Below are 13104 nucleotides of genomic sequence, written 5' to 3'. Positions count from 1 at the left end.
TTTTCTGTGATTCTTATGCAATCTCTTAATGGTCTTCTTTGTAATGCCAGCTTCTGCTATTTGTGACTAATTTTAATAGGAGCTTCATTCTCTCAATTGTAGGGGCGGATTTTCTTTTGATGTTTGATTAAATGAAAATAAGAATGTTAACAAACTACCCTCTTAGATTTTGACATCTCTACAGAGTCTGTGTTTATTTTTTGAAGAGGAGACCCATTTCATAGAACATGTATGGAAAAGCTGTAAATTTCAAAGAAGCTTGCTATGGGAAAGATCATTAGGACCGTCTTAGAGCTGGATGGGATGGATGTGGATTTAGCACTCTTCGCTGATTCGGCACGCCAGGATCTTGGTGTACATGTCAACTTTACGTGAATCCCTGCTCAGGCACTTCAACAGCTTATAAAATGGAGAAAGACGTACATCTTCATCGCTGGAGACCAGGGATCCATATCCTGACCAGAAAATGGGATTCTCAATCAACTTCGATCTGACTGGATCAACAACCTGAATACCCAAAAGAAAATGACTTTTTATGCATTTTATTTTTATTTGCTTATCTTTGTCCCTTGTAATTATAAATTAAGATTTGGGGAACACATACAAATAGAAAACTCTCTAGATATGGATTTTGGACCCAGCCTTTGAGAAAACAATAAGGAATCTAAAAAGTGGAAACATAACTCAAGTTTAATTTTAACTTTCTCATTTCTTCCTTCCCACTCTCATCCTTTGATTTGAGAAGAACAGAGAAAAAGACAAGTGGAAATTCAATAGCTGATGTCCTGGGATACTTTGAGGAAAATGCTGAGCTTCCAAATTCTGTTCTCTAGTTCTCTGAATCTTGATAATATTTCAACCACCTGTGCCCAGGAAGAGGCAAGCTTTTGGTGGAATTGTGTGCAATGCAGGGAAGGCTGCACATGACAAAAATTGCAGTGAAATTCTGATTCCTTTACAGTAGAATCCATCACTATGAATGACTAGGCTCTTGCTTTATGTAGTAGCAGTCTAGCATATAGAAGTCATGAATCTTTTTCTTACAAAATGAGATATTTCAAATCCCCTTATGCATTACAGAGTCATCAAAAAAGCAAGAAAGCCAGCTGCAGGATGCTCACCTGGCTGAATCGCCTCTTTAAGATTGTTTCAAGTTTGAAAAATATTTTTAAATTCTCTCTGGCACTTGATAGGATAGTATCTGAGAAGTCTTTCTCAAAGTACAGTTCATGGACTAGATCATACAGAGGACCTTTCCAGAGGAACTGTAAGATGAGTATCCACTTAGTAAGGTCTTCATTCTAAGCAAACATAAGAAACAGTCTCATTAAAATATTGATAATTCAATGGTTTTTGTAACATGCGATCTTTGCTCAGAGCAGCTGTGCTACAAGGCTTCTGTTTATTCTTATGTGTATGCAGAGATTTTTGAAGGTAGTCAAAGTTGCAAAATGATAAAATGTAAGCATTGGCTCACACTTCACTGAATTATTAAAAATCTGGGTTACTTTAGGCACTGATTCTTCTGATGAGTTCTAATTTATAACATGAAGAAGATTCTTATTTCCTCTGAAATTCTACCACCCACACAGTGAGTTCTTTTATGTTTGTATATTTGTGTGAGAGAAATCTAAGTACTTTATGACAAGTCAGTATGTGCCTGCATTACCTGACCTAGGAAAGAGACATTCTACCTGTGCCCATATCATTGTAACCCAATGATACTTTCGTATTAATGAATCAGATGAGTCATTCATATTGATTTTTCATCGGTAATTTGTTTTTTGATATTACAACAAAGAGACAATGAAGAAGACATGACATTCCTAAACAGGCTTTCTTTCCTCAGTTGATCCCAACACCAGCCCCCATGCTTGTATCAGAAGAGTATGTCTTGTTGACACATGTCTGGGCAGAAAATGGCACAGCTTTGTCTTTAGTAACAGCATCAGTGGGATTCACAATGTAGGGTTTCCCCCCCAGGTTCACTACTATTAGAATTGGGCATGAAAATCCCAGGGGGCTGAAGATCACTAGTTAATATGCTTGATTTGTTTACAGCCATGAACTGTTTTAGTGGTAAAGAACAGAGGACTGTGTAGGATGAAATATAGTAATGTACATAAAGTGCTTAGTAAAACGTATGGCCATGTAGTAACTCTCAATAAACTTTAAATTCAAGCTTATTGAAAAATCCCTCGTCCTCCTCCATTTTGAACTTTTCCTTTACTTGATCATCCTCATGATTTATGCCCTTAACAGAGGGAAAGAATGCTGGTATCGTTAAGAAAGTTGTAGAGAGAAAAGATAGAATTTTAAGGGGGGATGCATGTCAAAATATTTTAAATAATGTTAGGAAAAGGAAAATGCAGGAAATCGGAAAGGAGAGATTATAACGGTGAAAATTTGGAGCTGCCAGTAATCACTGAGGCTTGATATGTAACCTGTGTTGTCCTCAGAACAGAGGCAGTTGATGCGGCCATGAGAAGCAAAGCAATGTTACATAGGCCATTGTGGGGGAAACTTACAAATTAAAAATAAAAGGTGACAGAGGAGTCATTGAGAATGATGAATAAAGGAGGTGTCTTTGAAGTAGAAGCAGAATCAGGAGAGCCTTGAAAGGCAGACACGCTGGCTCGAGTGGTGCAGTATAGGACTCCCACATACAAGTCACTAGTAACAGGGACTACTCAAAACTGGGGTGTGTTTCTTAAATATTCAGGAATTTTGCAATCTTATGTTTTACACATGGTAGTTCCCATTCATTTCATGTTTTTGTGCAGAATAATAGCTGCAATCCTATGTCTAATGCATTGCTTGAACTAAACTTGTCTGCATGGACAATTTATAGATCTGTTATTTATTTTGCTGCTACAGATCTTTAGTCATCCCTTGATTTCGCTCAAGCTTCATCAACTGCATAATATAATTTCTCTTCAACTGCTTACAGATCCTCCACCATTTCCTGCATGTACAGTTACCATTACCTCTAATAATTGGAAACTTGGTAAGCTACATACTGTCTCATTTGATCTGGTGAAAAACCCAGGTGAAAGACTCACGTTCATCTGTTGGACTTTTTCTCTTTCTTCTGGAGCATGGATTGAATTGGTGTGGCAGTCGTTGGTGGCATTGATATACTCTGGTATACTCTGGGAATACTTTTCATCCTGGAAGTGATCAGGCAATTAGTTAGGGATGTTGGGCATTCAGTAGATGAACCCATTACCAGAACATTAACATGTTTTATAGATGTGTAATTTTTTAACGGGGGGGCATCACAGAATGTGAAAGTCATTCTTTTCCTACTTTTTCTATACATTGTCTCTATAAAAATGATTTTACATCTAACTTTTCTAAGCTCAAATTTTCCCTTCTCTATTTTATCATTATCTTTTTATTTTTTTATTTTTTTTTAGTATTTGAACCATATATAGTACTTTTGTACCAATACTTGGTGCTTCCCAGGTAACGGTAGTGGTAAAGAGCATTCCTGCTAATTCAGGAGATATAAGAAGCCTCAGGTTGGATCCCTAGGTAAGGAGCATCCCTTGAAAGAGGGTACAGCACCACACTCCTGGACTCTCGCCTGGCGAATCCAATGGACAAAGGAGCCTCTTGGGCTACGTCAGTAGGGTTGCAAAGAGTTAGACACAACTGATGTGACTTAGAATGCATGGATGCACATATATTTAACCATTTAATCTCTTGTTTACTGTGGGTTAGAGCCAATATATTCCCTTATAGGGAGTAATAGAGTAATGACTTTGTCTCATCTCTGAATCCGCTCACCAAAAAGCGTAGTGTTCATCCCAGGTGCAGAATACAATGCTGTTTAAGGTGACAAAATGGTACATCAGAAAAGCATGGCCTAAAGTTATAGGAAATAAAAAGCAATGGACTGAGAATAATAAGATTAGAAAAATCTAGCTAACACTTTGAAAGAGAAAAACTAATCTCTTAGCGGAAGTTATGAACATTTGAAGAGATTACTTGGAAGAGGTGGGAAAAAATGGACAGTCAAAAATGGAGGATGAAACAAAAACTAGTGAGTACAAAGAACTACGTGAATTTAATAGAAGTCTTTAGCACCGCCTTTTATTAGCTGTCTGTTCTACTGTGTGCTCCTTGATTGACCTAAAAGAATTAAAATACAACTTTCATATACCTTCATCTGAAAAAGAATAATTGTGTCCAATTGTAAACTCCCCTTCTATGTAGCTCCAAACCTATTCACTGCAAATCTTAAAGCAATAATTTGTAGCATTAAAAAAACTACCAATAATCATTTTTGTGACCAGGATTCAGCTTTGTTTAACATGTTCCATCCACCGAGTTCCTGCAGAGCAGTTCTCATTTATTGGCTATTTACTCTGAGCCTGGAGAAGAAAGCCCAGAGAGACACTGAAGGACCAGAAAATCAACATGCTTCTTTTTCCCCAATCCAAAATAAAAGTGCTTTCTGTCAGGTAGTACTATGGACTGAATGTGTGTTCTTCAAATTCGTGTGTTAGAGCCTGTACTGCCAAAGTACTGTGTTTTGAAAAGGGTTCCGACTTTTTGGCACACCATGGTCTATAGCCCACCAGACTCCTCTGTCCATGGATTTCTCAGGCAAGAATACTGGAGTGGCTTGCCGTTCCCTTCTTCAGGGAATCTTACAGACCCAGGGATAGAACCCAGGTCCCTCCCATTGTGCAAAGATTCGTTACCATCTGAGCCACCAGCAAAGCCCATTAAGGTTAAATGAGCTCTTAGGGTGGAAGACTCATCCAATAGGTTTAGTGTCTCCATGAAGCGAAACACCAGAGAATTTTCTCTTCTGTTTCTGTGTCTTTGTGTCCTTTTCTCTGTCTCTCTTCCCCACCTGCCACCCGGTGTGAGGACGCACGGAGAAGCCATCCTGGAAAGAAAGAGTTCTTACCAGAACCGCACCTTGCTGGTGCCCTGATCTGGGACTTCTAGTCCCCAGAGCTGTGAGGAAACAAATTTCTGTTGTTTATTCCACTGAGTCTATTGTATTCTTTTATGGCATTCCTAGCTGACAAATACAAAATCATTTATTTTAGAAATTTAAAGAAAAAATGAATGAAAGGAAATGGAAAAATGTATTGCACTTCTTAGGAGTCTTTGATATTTCACAAAACTGTTCCTTTCTTCGATTTGCACATCTTATGAGCTGACGGCAGCTTTAACCTACAGAGTGTGTTATTTGAAGTTTGGCTGATGCAGCCCTCTTGTTGAAAGGACAGCATGGCCCAGTCACTTACACGAAGGTACCTTCTGGGAGCCTGGTGGGCTACAGTCCATGGGGTCTCAAGAGTCGGCCATGACTTAGCATCTAAACCACCACCACCACAGTAGTTACAAACTCATTGAACATTATTGTAGAAAGGATATGCATGTCATGGGACAGCCTGGAGACACGGCTAAATGTTTTTCTAAGGAAATTCAGGGGGATGGCAAATACATCAGGACCGCAGGACTGGCATACGTTGCCTTGGCACAGGAGCAGATTTGACAGGACCAGCAGCAGGAGCAGGCAGGACCCTGCTAAAATAAAAACATGAGGCATTTTGAGATGATCTAATCACCTGAGGTTATCAAATCCATCCTGTGGAGGGAAGCCTTCTCTTTCCCTGTTGGTCTGAGCAGGAATTGGAGCTGTAGTAGCTGGGCTGGGGAAGAAGGAGCGCCCTCTGTGTGAATTTAGATGGATGATGATATCTGCACAGATAGATAGTTGGAATAGTCGGTTACTCCCTGCATTTTTGTATTGTCACTGAAGTACTTCTGTGCTCTGCAAACATTTGGAACTTAATTCTGAGCTAGATTATTTAGGCCATTCTTTTTTAGATGGTTTAATTTTGGGACTCTGCAGACTCTGAGCAGCCAGGTCCTCTAGAAGTTTCTAATTTTTTACTCTACATTAACTGATGCTTGAATTTTAGACACTGAAATGACAAGAAGTGTACAGTTGATCTGTGTGGTTTACCATCACGCTGGGGTAAGAGTAAACACATGACTGACTGATCGCTACTATTGAGTACAGAGAGAATATTAACAGAAAAAGTACTGTACCTTGGATCTGCTAACTCAGCTTCATAACCCCATGCATGTCTTTGATACTTTCCCAAAAGCTTTAAAACATCTTAAAAGTTGTGTTTCACAGTAACCTTATGAGATAGCCTTCATCTTCACTATGATCATCAAGTTATGTTAATGAAGATGCAATGACTTGGAGGGGACAAATAATTTTCCCCAGCTCCCATTATTAGCAGATGGAGGTGACTGGGCACCAATACAGTCATCTGTTCACTTCCTGATGTCACATCACACATGCCTGTGGGCTCTCTGTGTGCATTATGTTACTAGGACCACACCAGGAGCTGTGTTGACTGCTTAAATCGAAAAATATTTTGTCTTTGACTGCAAAGCAGCAGTGACCCTAGAACACTGGTTTTATCCACTTGTTCTGCTCTGTCTATAAAAGACTCACTGTTAACCTCTTTGACATTTATCAGTGTGGGGGCCTGATTCTCCTGGCTAGCCTTGAATCTAGGCAACTTGACAGCTCTTCTACTTTTATGCATCCTTAATCCTCTCATTATGTTTGTTTCTTTGAGACAATGGCAGGTAAATCTCCAGATGGTCATCAAGAATCTTACCTGCTCAGCAACCAGGACCCCTCACTGGCTCTGCGGACACGGCCTGGTCTTTCCTGACTGTGACATTTCAGGGAGAAAATCCATCTGTCTGGTCGGGAGCACATCCTGATAACCATGGGGCTCAGTTTTTGAACCATCTCCAAAGATCTCTTCTTTGATAGGAGAACTAGAGCTTCATGCTTCCATGATGTATTGTAATATTTCAGAAATTATTCCTGGCCCTACCTTTGGCCGACAGAAGCGTAAAATCATAGATTCTTGCAAGCATGACTTTAAAATTACTTTTCCTGTCTGTCCTTTGTAAGTAAGCAGAATTTAAGTCTGAAGTGAGCAAGAATTAGTTTGGACAAGAGAAGTAATGAAATGGAAGTTTTATCCTCCTGAATAAGATCTCAACTTGATTCTTTTTTCAATTTACCAGAAGAGTGGTAATTTAATTAATGATAAGATATCACCATTTACTAGGTTTTTCTGCTCTTAGTTTAAAGGGGCATGGTGCCTAAGAATAAAATAGTTATTTAAAATTTGGTGGTGAAAACCAAAGAAGTATTTCTCAAAAAGAAGTCATATAAGTTGGAGAAAGTTGGGACTATCTCTCTCATCAACTAAAGAGCTTATTGTGACAGGCAAGGAGAATAATAGCTTGTATAACATAGACGTATTGTGTACATATATTTCTGTGCATGTATACATGTGTTATGAATAAATATATGCTTAATTCCTACATGGAACTTTGGACCTTATAAAATTCAGTTTTATAACAGGCAGTAAATATAGCAGAATACCCTAATTCCTAAAGTATTTGATAATTTGTTGGTAGATGACTAACTATATGATTTATTTTTTTCTTAAAGTGTTATTTGTGTGTTTGCTTCAGTAGCACATATATTAAAAAACTGGAATAATACTGAGAAGATTAGCATGGCCCCTGCCCAGCAATGACACACAAATGTGTGAAGCCTTCCATATTTTTCTGTAACAACTTCCAGGGGTGCGATGTGAAGAAAGGTGGGAATGAGGTTCAAGGTTGACGGGACATAGGTAAACCTATGGCTGAACCATGTTGACGTTTGGCTGAAAGCAGTCCATTATTGTAAAGGAATTGCCCTTCAATTAAAAATCAATAAATTTAACTATTAAAACTGTTACTGGCAATCATATAACAGGTTCAGATATCCATTGTATGACTAAAGAGGATCTGACTGGAAACTAAAGGTGTCAATTATCATTGATTAGTGCTTCATTAACTTTTTAGTTGAATGAGAAAAGTAAACTAACAAACACTATTGTCTGTGACTCACTGTCATAGCAAGCTATAATCCTTGTCTGTGTTCGCTTTTAAGTGGTATAGTGCCCAAACTTTGAAACTGAGGCTGTTCCCAGAAGTGTAGAGTCATGAGTCCTGCCCAGGGTTTCTGTTCCTGATGCTGGAGGCTTCGGTTCACTGGTCCACTAGGTCCGAAACTTTCTCTCCTGAGTATTCTCTGGTTCTATCATGTGCACAAGTCTTTCTATTTTGGTGTCTAACTTGATCCTCTTATTCTTTTGATCAGACTACCAAGTCTCTTTATGATTTACTTATCAGACCCTTTTGTACTTGATTTTTCTGATGCTCATTAGTGTATTTGCTCCCATGTCTAAATCTGAGTAGTTTTCAGTATCTACACATACAATACAGTATTCGCTGTCTTGATTTTGGCGTTCAGCATCAGCATATTTTTATGAACTTCATTTTTCTTCTCGTGAAGTTTCTGGTATACAGCTTAAGCTGGTTGGCTCCCATCTGGCTTGTTCATGTTGTCTCCAAAAAATTAGAGAACTCTGCTTTCTTTCTAGGCAATACTGCCCCTTCTTTTGATACCATTGCTAATTTTCTGTGATTTCACTTCCTGCCTCATAAGCTTTGTCTTTCTCAATCTACTGTAACTTGAGGGGTGTGTGTCTCTATGTTGGTATTACAATTTTATTTTATTTTGTTAATTTTAATTGGAGGCTAAATACTTTACAGTATTGTATTGGTTTTGCCATACATTGACAGGAATCTGCCATGGGTGTACATGTGTTCCCCATCCTGAACCCCCTTTGGTGTGTATGCCCAGTAGTCGGATTGCTCAGTCATATGGCAGTTCTATTTCCAGTTTTTTAAGGAATCTGCACCCTCTTCTCCATAGTGTCTGTATTACTACTTTAAAGAAATATCAATCTAGTATACCAGAGAATTAAAGGTAATAAAATTACAATAGTATTAATAATAATACAGTCCCCCAAATTATAATCCAGTAATGCTCCCAGTTTTAAATGACTTTCTACCCATGTATTAATGAGGTCCCCTAATTACTCCTTACTAGGTGTTTCAATTTTGAAATAGAATGTAGAAAACAATGGAGTGGAAAGCTCTGAAAATCACCTTGGATTTTAGATGCCTCAAGATTAAGTATGTAATTATTAGTTGTTTTTTTTTTTTAAGTTAGTAGGGCAATTCATAGCACACAGCTCAGTGTAGGGTGATTGCTATTGAGTGAAGGATGCATACTGTGAACTGCAATCACCAAACAGCTGATTGGAAATAAAGCAATGCTAGGAAAACAGAGGCTTTTGTTCTGGAAGGAAAAACTTACAGTGTCTCTCCTCTACAGCCTGATCTTCAGATTTTTCAAACCACCTATTCCTCCTTTGCTCATTTAATAATTTGATTTGTTTAATTTTTTTCCCCACTGAGTTGCATGAGTCTCTTATATAAACTATATATGAAGCCCTTACCAAATATGTGATTTGCAATTTTTTTTCATTCCAAAGATTGCCATTTAATTTTATTGATGGGTTCTTTTACTATGCAGAAGGTTTTGAGTTTGATGTGGTCTCACTAGTTTATTTTTGCAGCTCTTCCCTTTGCCTTTGATGACTGACTCGTTTGAGCTGCTTGTATTTTGGAAAATGACCCTTTATCAGTTGTTTTATATGCTTTTATCTTCTCCCATTCTTACCAAAATACACAGACTGGATGAACGGATACAAAAACAAGGCCCATATATATGCTGTCTACAAGATACCCACTTCAGTCCTAGAGACACAAAGACTGAAAGTCAGAGGATGGAAAATGATATTCTAAGCAAATGGAATTCAAACAAAAGCTGGATTGGCAATTGTCGTGTCAGAAAAAATAGACCTTAAAATAAAAACTATTATAAGAGATAAAGAAGGACACAACCAAATGATCAAGTGTCAGTCCAAGAAAAAGACAAAAACAATTTTATATATCTATGTAACTAACATAGGAGCACCTCAATACAAAAGGTAAACACTAACTGACACAAAAGGGCAAATTGATAGTAACACAGTAATAGCAGGGCATGTTAACACCACACCTATACCAATGGGCAGATCAACAAAACAGAAAATTAATAAGGGAACATAAGCCTACAAGGAAATATTGGGGCAAACAGACCTAATTGATATCTTCAGCACATTCCATCCAAATGCAGAATACACTTTCTTCTCAAGCGCACAGGGAACATTTTCCTCATTGTGGGTCACAAATCAAACCTCAGTAAATTTAAGGAAATTGAAATTATATCAAGCATTTTCTCTGACCACAACACTATGAGACTAGATATAGATTATAGGGAAAATAAAACAACATTAAAGAACACAAACACATGGAGTTTCAACCACACATTTCTAAATAATAAACAAGTTACTGAAGAAATAAGGGAAATCAAAACATTCCTAGAAACAAAGCACAATGAAAACATGATGATTTAAACCTATAGGATGCAACAAAAGCAATTCTAAGAGGGAAGGTTATAGTAATACAAATCCTACCTCAAGAAACAAGTTGAACAGGCAACCTAAGTTTACATATCTTTAGCTCTTTTTAAATTTCTCTTATCAATGTCTTAGAGGTTTCATATAAAATCTTTATCACCTTGCTTAAGTGTATTTCTGTGTTTTATCTTTTTGTGATGCAATAGTAAATGGGCTTGTTTACTTTATTCAACTTTCTGATAGTTCATTCTTGATATATAGGTAGGCAATAGAGTTTCATATATTGGAATATAGTAAACATAATATATTCTACATCTTTATAGTAAACATAATGTGGGAAAAGAATAGACCTTTTTCCCACAATTAAGACATACAGATGGTCAAGAGGTATATGACAAGATGCTTAGCATTGCTAATAATCAAAGGAAATGCAGATCAAAAGCACAAGAGATATCACTTCACACTGTTTGAATGGCTAGTACCAAAAATGTAAGAAATGACACATCTTGTGGAGGTTGTGGAGAAAAAGGAGTGCTTATGCACTGTTGGTAGGGATGTATACTGGTCCAACTCCCATGGAAAAATACTATGGAGGTTACTCAAGAAATTTAAAAGAGAACTGTTATGAGATCCATTATCCCACTTCTGGATATACAGTCAAAGGAAATGAAATCATTTTCTCAAAGAGAGATCTGTATCCCCATGTTCATTGCAGCATTATTCACAGTAGCCTTGATATAGGAATAAGCTGAGTATCTTTCAACAGGTGAATGGATTAAAACAATGTGATGTGACACATATAGGTAAATATTACTTAGCCATTAGAAAAATAAAGAAATCCTTCCATTTATGGCAACATGGATGAAACTGGAGGGAATTGCACTATATAAACTAAGCCAGAGAAAGGAAAACAAAATACGATCTCAATTGTAAGGAATCTCAAAAAAAAAAAAAAAATCTCTGAGAGAGTGGACATCATCGAGTGGCATACTGACTCAACGGACATGAGTTTGAGTAACCTCTGGGAGCTGGGGATGGAAAGGGAAGCCTGGCTTGCCGCAGTCCATGGGGTCGCAAAGATTTGGACACAACTGAATGACTGACTCTATTGAGGAGAGTGAAACTTACCTGTGTTCTCCTCAAAAAGCAAAAGTTAACCATGTGTGGTGATGGCAATGTTACTTAATAGAAAGGGAAACTCATTTCTAGTACATCCACAATGGGGTAGACAAGATGATGGAGGGGTAGGTGGAAGTGGGGTACACCTCTCTGCACTAATGCATCAAGAATGTCTAAAGACGCAGTAGTTCTCACAGAAGACCAGGTGAATACTGGCAGGACTCCATGACTACTGAGAAGGAATATCCGGATCCATACAGAACTCAGTAGGACAAAGGAAAGAAGGGACAAGGAGGAAGGGGAAAGAAGGAGGAGAGCATGTGAGACCAGCCTGCACCTGGGGGTGAGGGAGCTGAAGCGCAGGGGAAAGATCCCCACGCCCATGGCCGTCCACTGGAATGGGGGAGTCATTTGAAGCTGTTGGGAGTGAACTAATTAACCTGTGACCATCTGAACAGAGTGAGAACCAGATAGATAAGCCATTCTGCTGACTTTCATACCTCGGACAGGGTTGTAAGTCCACTGGTGTCCACAGAAGCTGGGAGCTGTAGCCATGGAGATTGTGAAATGATCCCAGGGTGAGGACTCCTGTTGCCCGTGGGGAGTCAGCAAGATGGAATGGGATGGAGGAAATCTGCTCCATCAAATGCTTCTTAAGGAAAGCCATGAGGCTACAAAAGTAGGGTTCAACTTCCTGTGGAGTAGAGCTATCTCTTTCTCCATGCTGGTACCTGTAGGTTGAGCAATAAAGACATCAGTGAGGGTGGTCTTTGAGTGCCTGATGCACTAAGCAATGGAGAGTTTTGAATATCTATATATCCTACCCTACCCTAATCTCTGCCTAAATTGTGGGTTTTAGCATTGTAATATTTTTATGAACTTAAATTTCCTTGGTAGAGTTTCTGGTTTACAAATAAAGCTAATTCCTCACATCTGGCTCATTCTTGATGTTTGAAGAAACTTTGAGAACCTTCCTTCCTCTCAAGGCAATACTGCCCTTTACTTTACTACCATTGCTGACTTGCCATACTTTCACTTCTTGCCTAATGTATTCTATGTCTTTCTCTATTCACTATAACTTTAGTAGTATGTGTCCCTATGTTGCTATTAATATTTATAATAAATTATTACCTGATGCAGTAGAGAATCAAAAGGACTAGAGTTTGAACACTAGTAATAAATTACCCCCAATTACAATCCGCTAATGCTCCCATTTGAAACTGATTTTCTTTTTTTTTTTTTTTTTTATTAGTTGGAGGCTAATTACTTCACAACATTTCAGTGGGTTTTGCCATACATTGATATGAATCAGCCATAGAGTTACATGTATTCCCCATCCCGATCCCCCCTCCCACCTCCCTCTCCACCCGATTCCTCTGGGTCTTCTTCCCAGTGCACCAGGCCCGAGCACTTGTCTCATGCATCCCACCTGGGCTGGTGATCTGTTTCACCATAGATAGTATACATGCTGTTCTTTTGAAACATCCCACCCTCACCTTCTCCCACAGAGTTCAAAAGTCTGTTCTGTACTTCTGTGTCTCTTTTTCTGTTT

At 38.4% G+C, this 13104-nt stretch overlaps 1 protein-coding gene and 1 non-coding gene across 2 annotated transcripts; one reads left to right on the top strand and one right to left on the bottom strand.

Annotated features, from left to right (window-relative positions):
* Positions 1-315: 315 nt before the first annotated feature.
* LOC122429797 (placental prolactin-related protein 3-like) lies at positions 316-12107 on the bottom strand. Its single transcript, XM_043450445.1, has 5 exons — positions 12053-12107; positions 5369-5550; positions 3063-3170; positions 1122-1301; positions 316-507 (listed from the first exon to the last, which is right to left on the bottom strand). The coding sequence occupies exons 1-5, from the start codon at positions 12105-12107 to the stop codon at positions 316-318; spliced, it is 717 nt and encodes a 238-aa protein (XP_043306380.1).
* On the top strand, positions 7531-7641 carry LOC122430190. Its single transcript, XR_006266269.1, has one exon. It is a non-coding gene; the product is annotated as a U6 spliceosomal RNA (small nuclear RNA).
* Positions 12108-13104: the final 997 nt, after the last annotated feature.

Source organism: Cervus canadensis, chromosome 28 (assembly GCF_019320065.1).
Source record: "Cervus canadensis isolate Bull #8, Minnesota chromosome 28, ASM1932006v1, whole genome shotgun sequence".
NCBI classification, from domain to species: domain Eukaryota; kingdom Metazoa; phylum Chordata; class Mammalia; order Artiodactyla; family Cervidae; genus Cervus; species Cervus canadensis.
The sequence above is the reverse complement of the archived record's forward strand: the minus strand, read 5'-3'. Positions and strand labels throughout refer to the sequence as shown.

Bases quoted from the DNA above. Each gene is read 5' to 3' on its own strand.
- LOC122429797 (XM_043450445.1), bottom strand. From the start codon at position 12,107: ATGGCTACAGCTCCCAGCTTCTGTGGACACCAGTGGACTTACAACCCT. The intron at 5,551-12,052 runs GTATGAAAGTCA...TTATTTTAGCAG, and splicing joins GACTTACAACCCTGTCCGAG to GGTCCTGCCTGCTCCTGCTG. The intron at 1,302-3,062 runs GTGAGTCTTTCA...ATGTTTGCTTAG, and splicing joins AAAAAGTCCAACAGATGAAC to AATGAAGACCTTACTAAGTG.